General features: G+C 40.7%; 1 protein-coding gene across 1 annotated transcript in view; it reads right to left on the bottom strand.

Moving 5' to 3' along the window:
* Positions 1 to 6036: 6036 nt before the first annotated feature.
* LOC141553862 (KRAB domain-containing protein 5-like) overlaps positions 6037 to 13745 on the bottom strand; it is a 36911-nt gene continuing 29202 nt past the window's right edge. The window contains exon 5 of the mRNA XM_074285284.1: positions 6037 to 6182. Coding sequence (XP_074141385.1) covers positions 6178 to 6182 — 5 coding nt within the window. The 3' untranslated portion in view covers positions 6037 to 6177. The remainder of the gene's footprint in view (positions 6183 to 13745) is intronic.

Raw genomic sequence — 13745 nt, 5'->3', positions numbered from 1 at the left:
TTAGAATTTGAGTGTTTTGTAAACATAATGCACTTTTCAACTTAAGCCAGAGTTTTCTTGTAATTAAAAGTGATTGATGGGAAAACTGAACTTTAGCTTTTAACTGACAGGAAAGCTGAACTTTTGAACTCATGAGCTTTTCCCCCAGAAGATGGTTTTTGTTCTTTTGTTCTCAAAGAGGATTGAGTAAGTGATGTCTTGATTTGCAAGTGATTTGGATGTGATGACTGGGCAAAGTCATCAGTCTTACTCCATCCTTCAGGACCATCTGAGCCCAGTGGCAAGATACAGGCCAAGACAACTGTGGTGGTCCCCCATTTCTGCCTAATGTATCAACCTATCAACAACACAAAGTTGTGTTTTTCCACTGTTAACAAAACAGATTACCAAGTTACAAGATTTCACAAGTTCATTGCTACTCCAGTTGGTACCATCTCTGGGAGCTGCCTCTCTCCATTTGTTAAGGGAGTCAGATGTTTTCTAACCAATGCACTTTGTGAACTTTCTTGTGTCCTCTGTTGGAATAACTGACATTGCTCATTCTTCACATTACAGAGTTGTGGGACAAGAAGAGTAGAGGAGCTGGTCACATGGTATGGAAGAGAGCTGATGAGTGGATAGCCAGAACACTCTACAAGTGCCCTTGAGATGGTAGGAGAAAGTAAGGAAGGACTCCATCATATACAATAGATGCTCTGTGATGAGCTTATGTGAAACCTAGGCAAGAGTCGCACCAAATGGACAGACAGGCATTGCTGGATCTACATTGTTAGAAGAATTTCAAACTGAAGAGATCGCTGATCAGGATATCTGAGTATTTGAGGGAATCACCATGTAGCTAGTTTTTCTTGCTTTTTCTCAATTCAGTCCATCTCTATTCATTTACATATCCCCATACTTCTTTGAATTCTTCCTATCCACTTTTTTTTCATGGCACAATATTCCAGTATGTGCATTATCATAACTTGTTTAGACATTCTCCAAATAAAAATCATCAATTTTTTATTTACAACCAAAAAACCAACCAAACAAACAAACTAAAAGAAACAAACAAAAATCCACTGCAACGAATATTTTAGTGTAGATGGAATCCTTCTTTCCCTCACTTCCTTAGAGCTCATGCCTTGTTGTAGGGTCTTGTTATCACAAAGTATGTGACATTTGGTCACCTTTTAATAAATCCTGATACTAAATGACTTTTCAGAACAGTTGGACCATCAATTCATAGCTATATACATTGTATTACGGTGACTCTAATTCCATAACCCACCCTCCCCCAGGGCTATTTCCAGCTTTGGGGATTATCACAGTCAGTTTGAAGGATTCAAGATGAAACGTCAAAGTTGAAAGCTTTCATTTTTAAATGCATCTTAATAAAACATCTTCTTCCTGAACAAATATAGCAAGAAACCTATTTCATTAATGTTAGGATTACAAGGTGATAACTCAGGTTGTCTAAACAATTCTCGAGCTCAGAATTCACACCTTTAGTTCAAACCTTCAAAAGGAGTTTACACCTTTAGACTTCTGAAAAGGAGTTTACATATTTAAAGGAGTTTACACCTTTAAAAGGAGCAAGTTCATTGGTTGAAGTATTTTCCCACAAGCCCCTGAGTTCTCACAAGCCCATTCCCTGCATCAGGATAAAAGAGGGCAGCTTTGGGTCTGAAGTCAGTCTAGTCTGGGACATTGAGTTGGGACGGCAGTCTGGATTGGGGAAGGACAAGAGCTGGAGGAGATTCAGAGCCAGGATCCAGGAAGAAGAGGATTCCAGATTCTACCTTCACTCTGGGTGGAGGCTCCTGAAGCCTCCCAAGAAACCTGCTCATAGAGGAAAGGATTCACAGAGAAAAGAAACCTCCTCCCAGAGAAGGATTACAACTGAGAGACTTTACACATTACTTTACACAGGACTTTACACATTAATTGCACAGAGTTGGTCATTTAGGAAGGATGTGCAAGTTTCCTGAAGGAAGAAAGATCTAGGTTTAGAATTGGTGATATCTTATTGCCTCTTCCAAACTGCTAATCATACCCAGAAGGCTTAGTGAAGTCATCGAAGTCACTACCCCTAATCTGAAGCTGAGAACCAGTAATAATTGGAATGGGGGTATAGGGTTCATTTTAAAACTCTTCTTTGAGGATTTAGGGTGGGGACAGAGCCTAATCCTAGTGATGCACTGAGCTCCAGTTAAATTAAATTGCTTTTCTAAACCCAGAATTGCAGAACCAGAATTTCAACACAATATAGTGCCCTTCCATTCTGATGCTGCTTTCAAGTAGGTGACCAGGTGGCAAAAAGGATCCAATATGCCTAAGAGGCTATCGGCTCCCTTTAGTCCTCTTTTATTTTACCTTCCTCACTTTCCCCTTAGGGTTATAGTGAGAACTGGCCAAGTGCAAAGGGCATCAGCACGACCACATCTTCTTCCAGGATTCTCTCCCTAATTCATTTTCCTCCTTATTTTAATGCCTTTACATTTCTTCATAGATCTGGCAATGGTCAGAATTTTATATAAAACCCTTTCCATATTGGTTACATTTATAAGGTTTCTCTCCAGTGTGGATTCTCTGATGTACAGTGAGAGCATACCTTCCTGTAAAAGCCTTTCCACACTGGTTACATTCATAAGGTTTTTCTCCAGTGTGGATTCTCTGATGGGTAGTAAGTTTTCCTCTTTTTACGAAAGCTTTCCCACACTGGTTACATTCATAAGGTTTCCTTCCAGTGTGAATTCTCTGATGTACAATGAGAGTTTCCTTTTTTATAAAACCTTTTCCACATTGGTTTCCTTCATAATGCCTCTCTTTAATCTGGATTCTCTCATGTGATGTGCAGATTTCTCTCCAACTTAAAGTCACAGGGACCATCACCCATGAGTACTTTGCATGTGAGTTTTGAACACAGAATGGCTTAGCTCTGCAGGAGTTCCCTTCATTCCAAGTCTGATCTCTGCTTCCAAGAAAGAAAGAAAACAACAAACAATTAAAGAAATGAAAACATGATGCAGGCACATAAATGTTTATTTATTTATTTACATCCCCTTTCCTCTGTGAGCTGAAGAGAAACTCAGTTTTTTTTTTTTTGTCTTTCCCTAGGCAAAGAGAAAAATTCTAAATGGGCAAAAGCAATCACTTTAAATTTCATTACTTTATATCCCAAACAAAATTTTTTTTTAAGGAGCTTTATGCACATTTACAGTGGAACCTCAGAATAAACCTGTGAGAACTCTGAAAGAGCCTTCATTCTGATTAGGTGCACAAGTCAGGTCAGAATGGCTGAGTGATTTGCCCTCAATCCCAGCAGTTTAGACTAGGATGTGAATGGGGATCCGCTGACAACAGTATGTGACAAAGAATCTCCACAATTTTTCCCTTTCTCTTTCATTATTATTTGTACTTTCCATAGATATGTCATGTGGTGCATATATACTAAATACTCAAGTTATTTTATGATCCATAACAAATTTCCATGATGATCGCTCTCAATTTTATTTTTTTCTATCACATTATCTGAGGTCATATTCAGAAGGCTATCCCACTTGTTATTTGTAACAAAACAATTTGTAACTTATACCTGAGTATAACATATCAAAAGTGATTTTTTTCTGACACATTACTTTTTTTGAGATAGCTAAGTTATTTCTTTTTTAAACAATTATCATGGGGCAGTTGGTCCTGCAGTGGATAGAGCAACAGCCTTGAAGTCAGGAGGACTGGAGTTCAAATCTGGTCTCAGATACTTAACACTCCCTGGCTGAGTGATCCTGGGCAAGTCACTTAACCCCAATTGCCTCAGGAAAAAATTATATCATTATGTGTCCCCTACATAGCTTAATAAACACAATATTTAAATAATACCTGAAAATATCCACATCTGAAAATGGGTTTCATATAGAAAAGTGAGTTCCCCATCCTGTGATATGGAAGGGAGTTCCACTATGGCAATCCTTTCCCTTCAAGAACCTCACAAACCCCTTGAAGGATTGAGATAATGATTCAAGGGATCTGACCCAAAAATGTCTCAGTGGCACCTTCAGTGGTAAATAAATGCCTGAGTTGGTTACACAGGTAGCTGGCCTCTGAGACAGATGTGTACATTTCCACCTTAACAGTTGTCTTTCAGTAATTTCAAGCTCTCAGAATCACCAACACACTGCAGAGGAGGATTGTGCAGTGATCCCATCAAACTCTGGCTACTTCTAAGTGCTTCTAACTTTTGGTTTCTCAAAATGACACCAAAGTATTCCCAGCATTCCAGGAAGGTTGAACATTCATATACAAATGGCCAGAGGAGGGCAAAGACCCATGGGGCTGTCTCTCCCTGGACCAGTGTCGGTCTCTCCTTCCTGGGTTACCTAGCAACCTCATCTCTAATTGCCTGAGTAAGATGTGACTTGGGTCTGCATTCCTGCAGCAGTGCTGGCAGAGTACTTGAAAACCAGGTCAGGAGGCAGGGACAGGAGAGGCCATAATGAAATCATCATGGAAGGCCACAAGCTTTCCAGAAAATCAGACCTTAAAGTGCCACTCATTGACATGTGTAAGCTTATTTTCTAATTTGAATGTTTCCTCTGAATATGTTATTCTTCTATCTGACACTTTCTGGTCATTTAGTACAGGTTCAGTTACTATCCTTTCAAAGGTTGTGAGTATGTAAATATTATAGAAAAGTAACATGAAGCAATATTTGAAATGGACCCGTGAGTACAGTTGTCATTTAGTGCAATACTTGTCAAGAGCCAATAAAAATATACATCATTTTTAATAGTAATTAGTAATTGCTTTGACTGGCTAGGGTTTTAAAAATGAATTTCCATGGCGCCATTTTTTGTCCAATTCTGTTTTATACACCATATATATATATATGACTTTGTTCATCATACCTACTTCAAAATCATAATACAGTCACAGTGAATAGAAGGAATCCCAGGATTTTAATCCCACTTCAGAAATTTGCTGCTCAAGTTATGGGACCTCTGTTGGATTCAGTTTTTTTATCTGTCAAATGGGTGTAATAATAGCAGTTAAGTCCCCAGATTCTCATGAGGATACAATAAGACAATGCAGAGCATGGTAAACAGGGCTGTAGAAGTGCTAGCTATTTTATTTCACTTTGGCTCTTTCTTCCCCAGTTCTGCTCTCCTTAAACCATTATGATCCTCACCAATTAATGATGCAGTGAAGCACTAAATTATTCAGTTCATCTGGTGCACAGTGGGTCTCTCCACAGTCTCTAGTGTATTGTCTGTCCCACCACTCTGTGACCTCCAGGAGAGCAGGGCATGTCCCTCACATCTCTCTGTGTTCCTGGTGTTTAGCCCAGGGCTGCCCTGTAGCAGGCCCTTAATTGTTTACTGGCCAGAAGTTCTAAGAATGGCTCATGTTCCAAACCTAATCCTTGGGGCACTTTCAGGAGAGTTCCATTGCCCCAGATCCCTAACACTCGCTTCTTGCAGGATCACAGATGAGCACTGGAAAGGCCCTACAGGGCCATGGAGTGTGACCCACTCATTCTGTAGATGGGAAACCGAGGTTCACTGAGGAGCCCTGGCCACTGCTGCCAAGAAATATCCATTACAGAATTCCAAGTCTGGCCTTTCTCCCCCAAACTGAGCATTTCCTTCAGTGTAACTCCCAGAAGCGTTTTGTAACCGCAGCTCTCCTGCCCCTGCTTTCCCCTCCCTGGGGGGCGGGGCAGCTCCTCAGGCCTTCTTGGTCCAGCCCCCATGAAGGCCCCAAACCAGAGATCCTATCTTCCCTTGGGGCCGGAAGCCCTTGGCGGGAAATCAGTCAGGGATGAAGAGGGGGAGAAGCTGTCACTTAGTTCTCTTTAGGGAAAGATGAGAGGACCCAGAGCTACTCCATTTTGAGATTTGCTCTATTATGTGCACACATATTATTCTTTTTTCCTCAAACATTAGTGCTTATTTAACACAAAACAAATAGGCCACATTATTCTGCTGTATAATTATTTTTAATGTTTCAAAATGTTTTCATTTATTTTTTTCAAAATTTATTTTCAAAAATTTCAAAGTAGATACAAAGATCGTCTTCAACATTCACCCTCGCAGAACCTTGGGCTCCAAATTTTTCTTCCTCTCTTCCTCCACTCCCTCCTCTGGGAGCAAGTGACCCAAAGTACGTTAAACATTTCTATGCACATTTCCTCATTTGTCATGCTGCACAAGAAAAATAAGATCAAAAAGGGGGAAAAGCAAACAAATAACAACAAAGAAGGTAAAATACTCTATTATGATCGACTTTCAGTCCCCACAGATGGTTCTCCCCAGCCCAAGTGTACTGGAGTTTGGCTGAATCACCACGTCACTGAGAAGAGCCATTAGAAAGGACCATCGCACAGTCTTTCTGTTGCCATGTACACGGTGCTCTTGGGCACAAGGGATGCAAAGCCCAAAACCTTTGTCCATGTCCCGCCTCCTCTCCTGCCAGGCTCCATTCTGGAAGAGAGTCCTAATCCAGCACCTGGACAGAGGAGTGATACTGGGCCAGAGCAGCCTCAAGCCTGACCAACAGGGACCTGGGTTGGGGGCATCTTCTTCATAGAAGATTATTCCTCCCAAGGTTTCCATTATCTAGAAGTGAAGGGGAGCTGGTGGCACAATTAAGAGACACCTGGGCATAGAGTCAGAAGTGCCTGAGCTTACCTCAAGCTTCAGACAGTTCCTAGCTCTGTGCCCCTTGGCAAGCACTTAAAATCTGCCTGGGTTACCTCAATTCTTAATGGGGAGAATAATACCACCTAACTTGGAAGGTTGTTTTGAAGGTAAAGTGACATAATATTTAGTTTTCTTTTAAAATTATGGAACAAAACAAGTATTTCTATACTATAGTACAATTTAAAAAATGATTGGCCATGAAACTGTAAATCTATAATGCACGATTTGCTGTTTTTTTCATTTAGACAATAAATTTATCAAATAATTTTTTTCCTTTCCTCTGCCTTCACACACCCTAGAGATGGCTACCATTCATAGGCAAATAGCATGTTTTTTTCCTTTATCATTAATTTGGGTAATTAAAGTCAAAATCATTTATTTGCTGAATGTTGTTCTTCTTTATTATTATTATTTTTTTGCTTATACCTTTTTATTTACAAGATATATGCATAGGTAATTTTTCAGCATTGACAGTTGCAAATCCTTTTGTTCCAACTTTTTCCCTCTTTACCTTCACCCCCTCCCCCAGATGGCAGGTTGACCAATACATGTTAAATATGTTAAAGTATAAGTTAAATAAATATATGTATACATTTCCAAATAGTTATTTTGCTGTAAAAAAAGAATCAGACTTTGAAATAGCGTACAATTAGCCTGTGAAGGAAATCCAAAATGCAGGCGGACAAAAATAGAAGGATTGGGAATTCTATGGAGTGGTTCATAGTCACCTCCCAGAGTTCTTTCACTGGGTGTAGCTGGTCCAATTCATTACTGCTCTATTGGAACTGATTTGGTTCATCTCATTATTGAAGAGGGCCACGTCCATCAGAATACATCCTCATACAGTATTGTTGTTGAAGTATGTAATGATCTTCTGCAAAGGTCTGGTCTAGCTCCTCTTGTCAGGATAAGCAAAAGTCCTTGCCCCACGTTGGGCGCCAAATGTAGCGAGCTGTCGTCTCTAGAAGCTGCCGGATCACTCTCTGGGAAGAGATCTGCTGTGTCTACTCAAATCTCTCAGACAGATTCTTCTTCCTGTAGTGAACCGTTGTCTCCAGGCAGTTGCTGTTAACTCTTGTCCTTAGAAGTGACTTCCCTTCCTGCAGAGAGCCCCGTCAAGCCAGATGTAATGCAAAGTCTTCTCCTTGAAACTCCTGGCTCTGAATCTCCTCCAGCTCTTATCCTTCTCCAGGCCGATCTGCTCTCTGCGCCCAGTGCTGTCTCTTTTATCCTCCCAAAGAATGGGTGTGGGATAATGCAAGGGCTTCTGGGAAGAACCACCCCAGCCAATGAGCTTGCCCCCTCTATCAAGTCAACCTGAGTTCTCACCTAGTAATTGTCCAGAAAACCTGAATTCTCACCTTGTCACTATCCAGACAACCTCAGTTCTCACTTAGTAATCCTAACATCTCCCCCTTTCTTTTGATTTAGAACATAGGACAGTCATGACCTTGAAACATAAATCCATCAATATGGGAGGTATTACACATAATTACATAAATTACATAAGCACATGGTAACACAGTAACATAACACATGCTAGAAGTATATAACATAATCATAATCAAATAATCATAAATTGAAAATTTATAAATGTCCATAAGTCCATTGTCCATTAGTCTCATCTTGTGTGAGGAAGTCCAATGATTCCTGCCGGTTTTTAAAGTTCTTTAACAGTCTTCTTATTATCCATGCTCTTTCAGTGTCAGATGTTTCTTAGATCTTCTCCTTTATTTTGAGGTTTTTCTCTTTTTCTGTCTCTCTCTGATGGACAAGGCGAATATGACTCGTTGGCACCCATCTGATTCCTTCTCCTGCTGAAGAAATACAAGCAAACCCTCTCTCCCAGGCAGTTAACCTATCTAATTTCCTTCTATTTACCACTTTCTAAATCTCTTCTCATCATCTGGCAATTACATTGGAGTTGTTTGCACTGGACACAGCCCTGTTGGTTTAAAAGGCCTGTATTCTCCCCAAGTGTAATCCATTTTTGCAATCTGATTGCCTTTTGGTTGACTGATTGATCATGTCTTAAAATTCTCTGGATGTAACCTCGGCTGCCATCATGCCCCACTTGGGGGGCTGAAGCTGGGCCCCACCTGTCATTTCCCTGGGTCAATCTACATTCGGAGGCCCAGTGGAGGCCCTTGTGACATTTTGGACATGGAGTTTTAGGTCTTCTCTCACTCTGTCTTCTCACTGTATCTCCATATCTACACTGAGCTCTTAGATGTCCAATTTTTCCACATTGAAAACATCGCCGAGTTTCTCTAGAAGGCCCTTGCCAGGAGGGACCCTGTCTTTCCACATTCATCATTGTCCGGGTGTAAAAAGCATTTGTTCCCACTGTAGCACAGCGTCTTATGATCTCCTCTAAAGGAGCATCTTTGTCTAATCCCCATATAATTCTTTTGCAAATCTCATTGGCATTTTCCTTAGCCAGATGTCTGGTCATTATTTCTGTAGCTGAATTTTCTCCAATAGTTCTTTTGACAGCAGTTTGCAAACGTCCCACAAAATCTGCAAAAGGTTCATTGGGACCTTGCTGTATTTTAGTGAAAGCCTCTCCACGATCTTTCTGTCCAGGAAGGACACCCCAAGCTTTTATTGCAGCCTTAGCAATTTGTTCATATATTGTCATGGTATAATTAATCTGTTCCGAATTCTCTCCATACCGACCTTCACCAGCCAAGTGCTCAAAAGTGAATTGTGTGTTAACTCCTATTTCCAAATTGCATCTGACTTGAATTTTACATAATTCATGAAATTCCGCAACCAATAATAAATTTTCTCCAGGTTCCAGGCATATCCTTGCTATGGATTTCCAATCATTCGGGGTTAGGACTTCATAAGACAAACCATCTAGTAACATTTTGACATAAGCTGATGTAGTCCCATAAAGGGTACAACCTTTTTTCAAATCCTTAATTTTATTCAAATCTAAAGGTGCATATCTTCTCATTTTATGACCTACAGAATCAATATTTTCAATCACAGGATATGCATGTATAAAATCACTTATATCCTGTCCTTCTCTCTTAGCTTTAACCAATGCTTTTTCTAATCTTGTCATAGGCTTAGGCTGCTTCACAGGCAATTCTGTTTGTGTTTCTGCCTCTTCCTCTCCTCCTTCTTGCTCCACCCATGAAGGGTTAATTGAGGGAGGAGATGGGAGGTGCTCCTGTTGCTCAGAATTGTACTTAACTTCATTGTTATCTGATTCATCCTTTTCACCTAGTTTAGTTGACACTTCCCCATTTTGCTCCTTCATCTCTTCCTTTAGAATAACATTGTTTAAAGCCAATTGGATTACATTGTATATATGAATTGTATCTTTGGAAATTGAGTTTGGCCTGGAATTGTAGTGTTCACCTAATTGCTTTCCTACTAATTCCCATTCATCTGGATCCAATTCTTCTTCCAGAGAAAAAGAAGGACATATAACCTTCACAGTTCTTAAAAGTTCAGTAATCTCCTCTAAAATTATAATCAATCCTTGGCTTTTCATAACCTTGATGATGCTCTCTAAACATTTTCCTTGAACAGAAGGTGTTTGCCCCATTTCAGCTATAAGAGATTCCTGGTTTAGTCCTTAACAAGTTCCTTATTTATCTATTAGCACACTCACTTAATCTTTAACAAAGTTTCCTCGTTACTCACGGTTCTGGGTCAGAGAGACTGAGATCTGGATGGGAGGCTTTTCCACTGGAATCAGGACTGTGTCTGTCCCTGTTCGGGCGCCAAATTGCAAAGGTCTCGTCTAGCTCCTCTTGTCAGGATAAGCAAAAGTCCTTGCCCCACGTTGGGCGCCAAATGTAGCGAGCTGTCGTCTCTAGAAGCTGCCGGATCACTCTCTGGGAAGAGATCTGCTGTGTCTACTCAAATCTCTCAGACAGATTCTTCTTCCTGTAGTGAACCGTTGTCTCCAGGCAGTTGCTGTTAACTCTTGTCCTTAGAAGTGACTTCCCTTCCTGCAGAGAGCCCCGTCAAGCCAGATGTAATGCAAAGTCTTCTCCTTGAAACTCCTGGCTCTGAATCTCCTCCAGCTCTTATCCTTCTCCAGGTCGATCTGCTCTCTGCGCCCAGTGCTGTCTCTTTTATCCTCCCAAAGAATGGGTGTGGGATAATGCAAGGGCTTCTGGGAAGAACCACCCCAGCCAATGAGCTTGCCCCCTCTATCAAGTCAACCTGAGTTCTCACCTAGTAATTGTCCAGAAAACCTGAATTCTCACCTTGTCACTATCCAGACAACCTCAGTTCTCACTTAGTAATCCTAACATCTCCCCCTTTCTTTTGATTTAGAACATAGGACAGTCATGACCTTGAAACATAAATCCATCAATATGGGAAGTATTACAGATAATTACATAAATTACATAAGCACATAGTAACATAGTAACATAACACATGCTAGAAGTATATAACATAATCATAATCAAATAATCATAAATTGAAAATTTATAAATGTCCATAAGTCCATTGTCCATTAGTCTCATCTTGTGTGAGGAAGTCCAATGATTCCTGCCGGTTTTTAAAGTTCTTTAACAGTCTTCTTATTATCCATGCTCTTTCAGTGTCAGATGTTTCTTAGATCTTCTCCTTTATTTTGAGGTTTTTCTCTTTTTCTGTCTCTCTGATGGACAAGGCGAATATGACTCGTTGGCACCCATCTGATTCCTTCTCCTGCTGAAGAAATACAAGCAAACCCTCTCTCCCAGGCAGTTAACCTATCTAATTTCCTTCTATTTACCACTTTCTAAATCTCTTCTCATCATCTGGCAATTACATTGGAGTTGTTTGCACTGGACACAGCCCTGTTGGTTTAAAAGGCCTGTATTCTCCCCAAGTGTAATCCATTTTTGCAATCTGATTGCCTTTTGGTTGACTGATTGATCATGTCTTAAAATTCTCTGGATGTAACCTCGGCTGCCATCATGCCCCACTTGGGGGGCTGAAGCTGGGCCCCACCTGTCATTTCCCTGGGTCAATCTACATTCGGAGGCCCAGTGGAGGCCCTTGTGACATTTTGGACATGGAGTTTTAGGTCTTCTCTCACTCTGTCTTCTCACTGTATCTCCATATCTACACTGAGCTCTTAGATGTCCAATTTTTCCACATTGAAAACATCGCCGAGTTTCTCTAGAAGGCCCTTGCCAGGAGGGACCCTGTCTTTCCACATTCATCATTGTCCGGGTGTAAAAAGCATTTGTTCCCACTGTAGCACAGCGTCTTATGATCTCCTCTAAAGGAGCATCTTTGTCTAATCCCCATATAATTCTTTTGCAAATCTCATTGGCATTTTCCTTAGCCAGATGTCTGGTCATTATTTCTGTAGCTGAATTTTCTCCAATAGTTCTTTTGACAGCAGTTTGCAAACGTCCCACAAAATCTGCAAAAGGTTCATTGGGACCTTGCTGTATTTTAGTGAAAGCCTCTCCACGATCTTTCTGTCCAGGAAGGACACCCCAAGCTTTTATTGCAGCCTTAGCAATTTGTTCATATATTGTCATGGTATAATTAATCTGTTCCGAATTCTCTCCATACCGACCTTCACCAGCCAAGTGCTCAAAAGTGAATTGTGTGTTAACTCCTATTTCCAAATTGCATCTGACTTGAATTTTACATAATTCATGAAATTCCGCAACCAATAATAAATTTTCTCCAGGTTCCAGGCATATCCTTGCTATGGATTTCCAATCATTCGGGGTTAGGACTTCATAAGACAAACCATCTAGTAACATTTTGACATAAGCTGATGTAGTCCCATAAAGGGTACAACCTTTTTTCAAATCCTTAATTTTATTCAAATCTAAAGGTGCATATCTTCTCATTTTATGACCTACAGAATCAATATTTTCAATCACAGGATATGCATGTATAAAATCACTTATATCCTGTCCTTCTCTCTTAGCTTTAACCAATGCTTTTTCTAATCTTGTCATAGGCTTAGGCTGCTTCACAGGCAATTCTGTTTGTGTTTCTGCCTCTTCCTCTCCTCCTTCTTGCTCCACCCATGAAGGGTTAATTGAGGGAGGAGATGGGAGGTGCTCCTGTTGCTCAGAATTGTACTTAACTTCATTGTTATCTGATTCATCCTTTTCACCTAGTTTAGTTGACACTTCCCCATTTTGCTCCTTCATCTCTTCCTTTAGAATAACATTGTTTAAAGCCAATTGGATTACATTGTATATATGAATTGTATCTTTGGAAATTGAGTTTGGCCTGGAATTGTAGTGTTCACCTAATTGCTTTCCTACTAATTCCCATTCATCTGGATCCAATTCTTCTTCCAGAGAAAAAGAAGGACATATAACGTTCACAGTTCTTAAAAGTTCAGTAATCTCCTCTAAAATTATAATCAATCCTTGGCTTTTCATAACCTTGATGATGCTCTCTAAACATTTTCCTTGAACAGAAGGTGTTTGCCCCATTTCAGCTATAAGAGATTCCTGGTTTAGTCCTTAACAAGTTCCTTATTTATCTATTAGCACACTCACTTAATCTTTAACAAAGTTTCCTCGTTACTCACGGTTCTGGGTCAGAGAGACTGAGATCTGGATGGGAGGCTTTTCCACTGGAATCAGGACTGTGTCTGTCCCTGTTCGGGCGCCAAATTGCAAAGGTCTCGTCTAGCTCCTCTTGTCAGGATAAGCAAAAGTCCTTGCCCCACATTGGGCGCCAAATGTAGCGAGCTGTCGTCTCTAGAAGCTGCCGGATCACTCTCTGGGAAGAGATCTGCTGTGTCTACTCAAATCTCTCAGACAGATTCTTCTTCCTGTAGTGAACCGTTGTCTCCAGGCAGTTGCTGTTAACTCTTGTCCTTAGAAGTGACTTCCCTTCCTGCAGAGAGCCCCGTCAAGCCAGATGTAATGCAAAGTCTTCTCCTTGAAACTCCTGGCTCTGAATCTCCTCCAGCTCTTATCCTTCTCCAGGTCGATCTGCTCTCTGCGCCCAGTGCTGTCTCTTTTATCCTCCCAAAGAATGGGTGTGGGATAATGCAAGGGCTTCTGGGAAGAACCACCCCAGCCAATGAGCTTGCCCCCTCTATCAAGTCAACCTGAGTTC

This window comes from Sminthopsis crassicaudata, chromosome 2, assembly GCF_048593235.1.
Source record: "Sminthopsis crassicaudata isolate SCR6 chromosome 2, ASM4859323v1, whole genome shotgun sequence".
Taxonomy (NCBI): Eukaryota; Metazoa; Chordata; class Mammalia; order Dasyuromorphia; family Dasyuridae; genus Sminthopsis; species Sminthopsis crassicaudata.
This window is presented reverse-complemented; position numbering and strand designations above follow the sequence as displayed.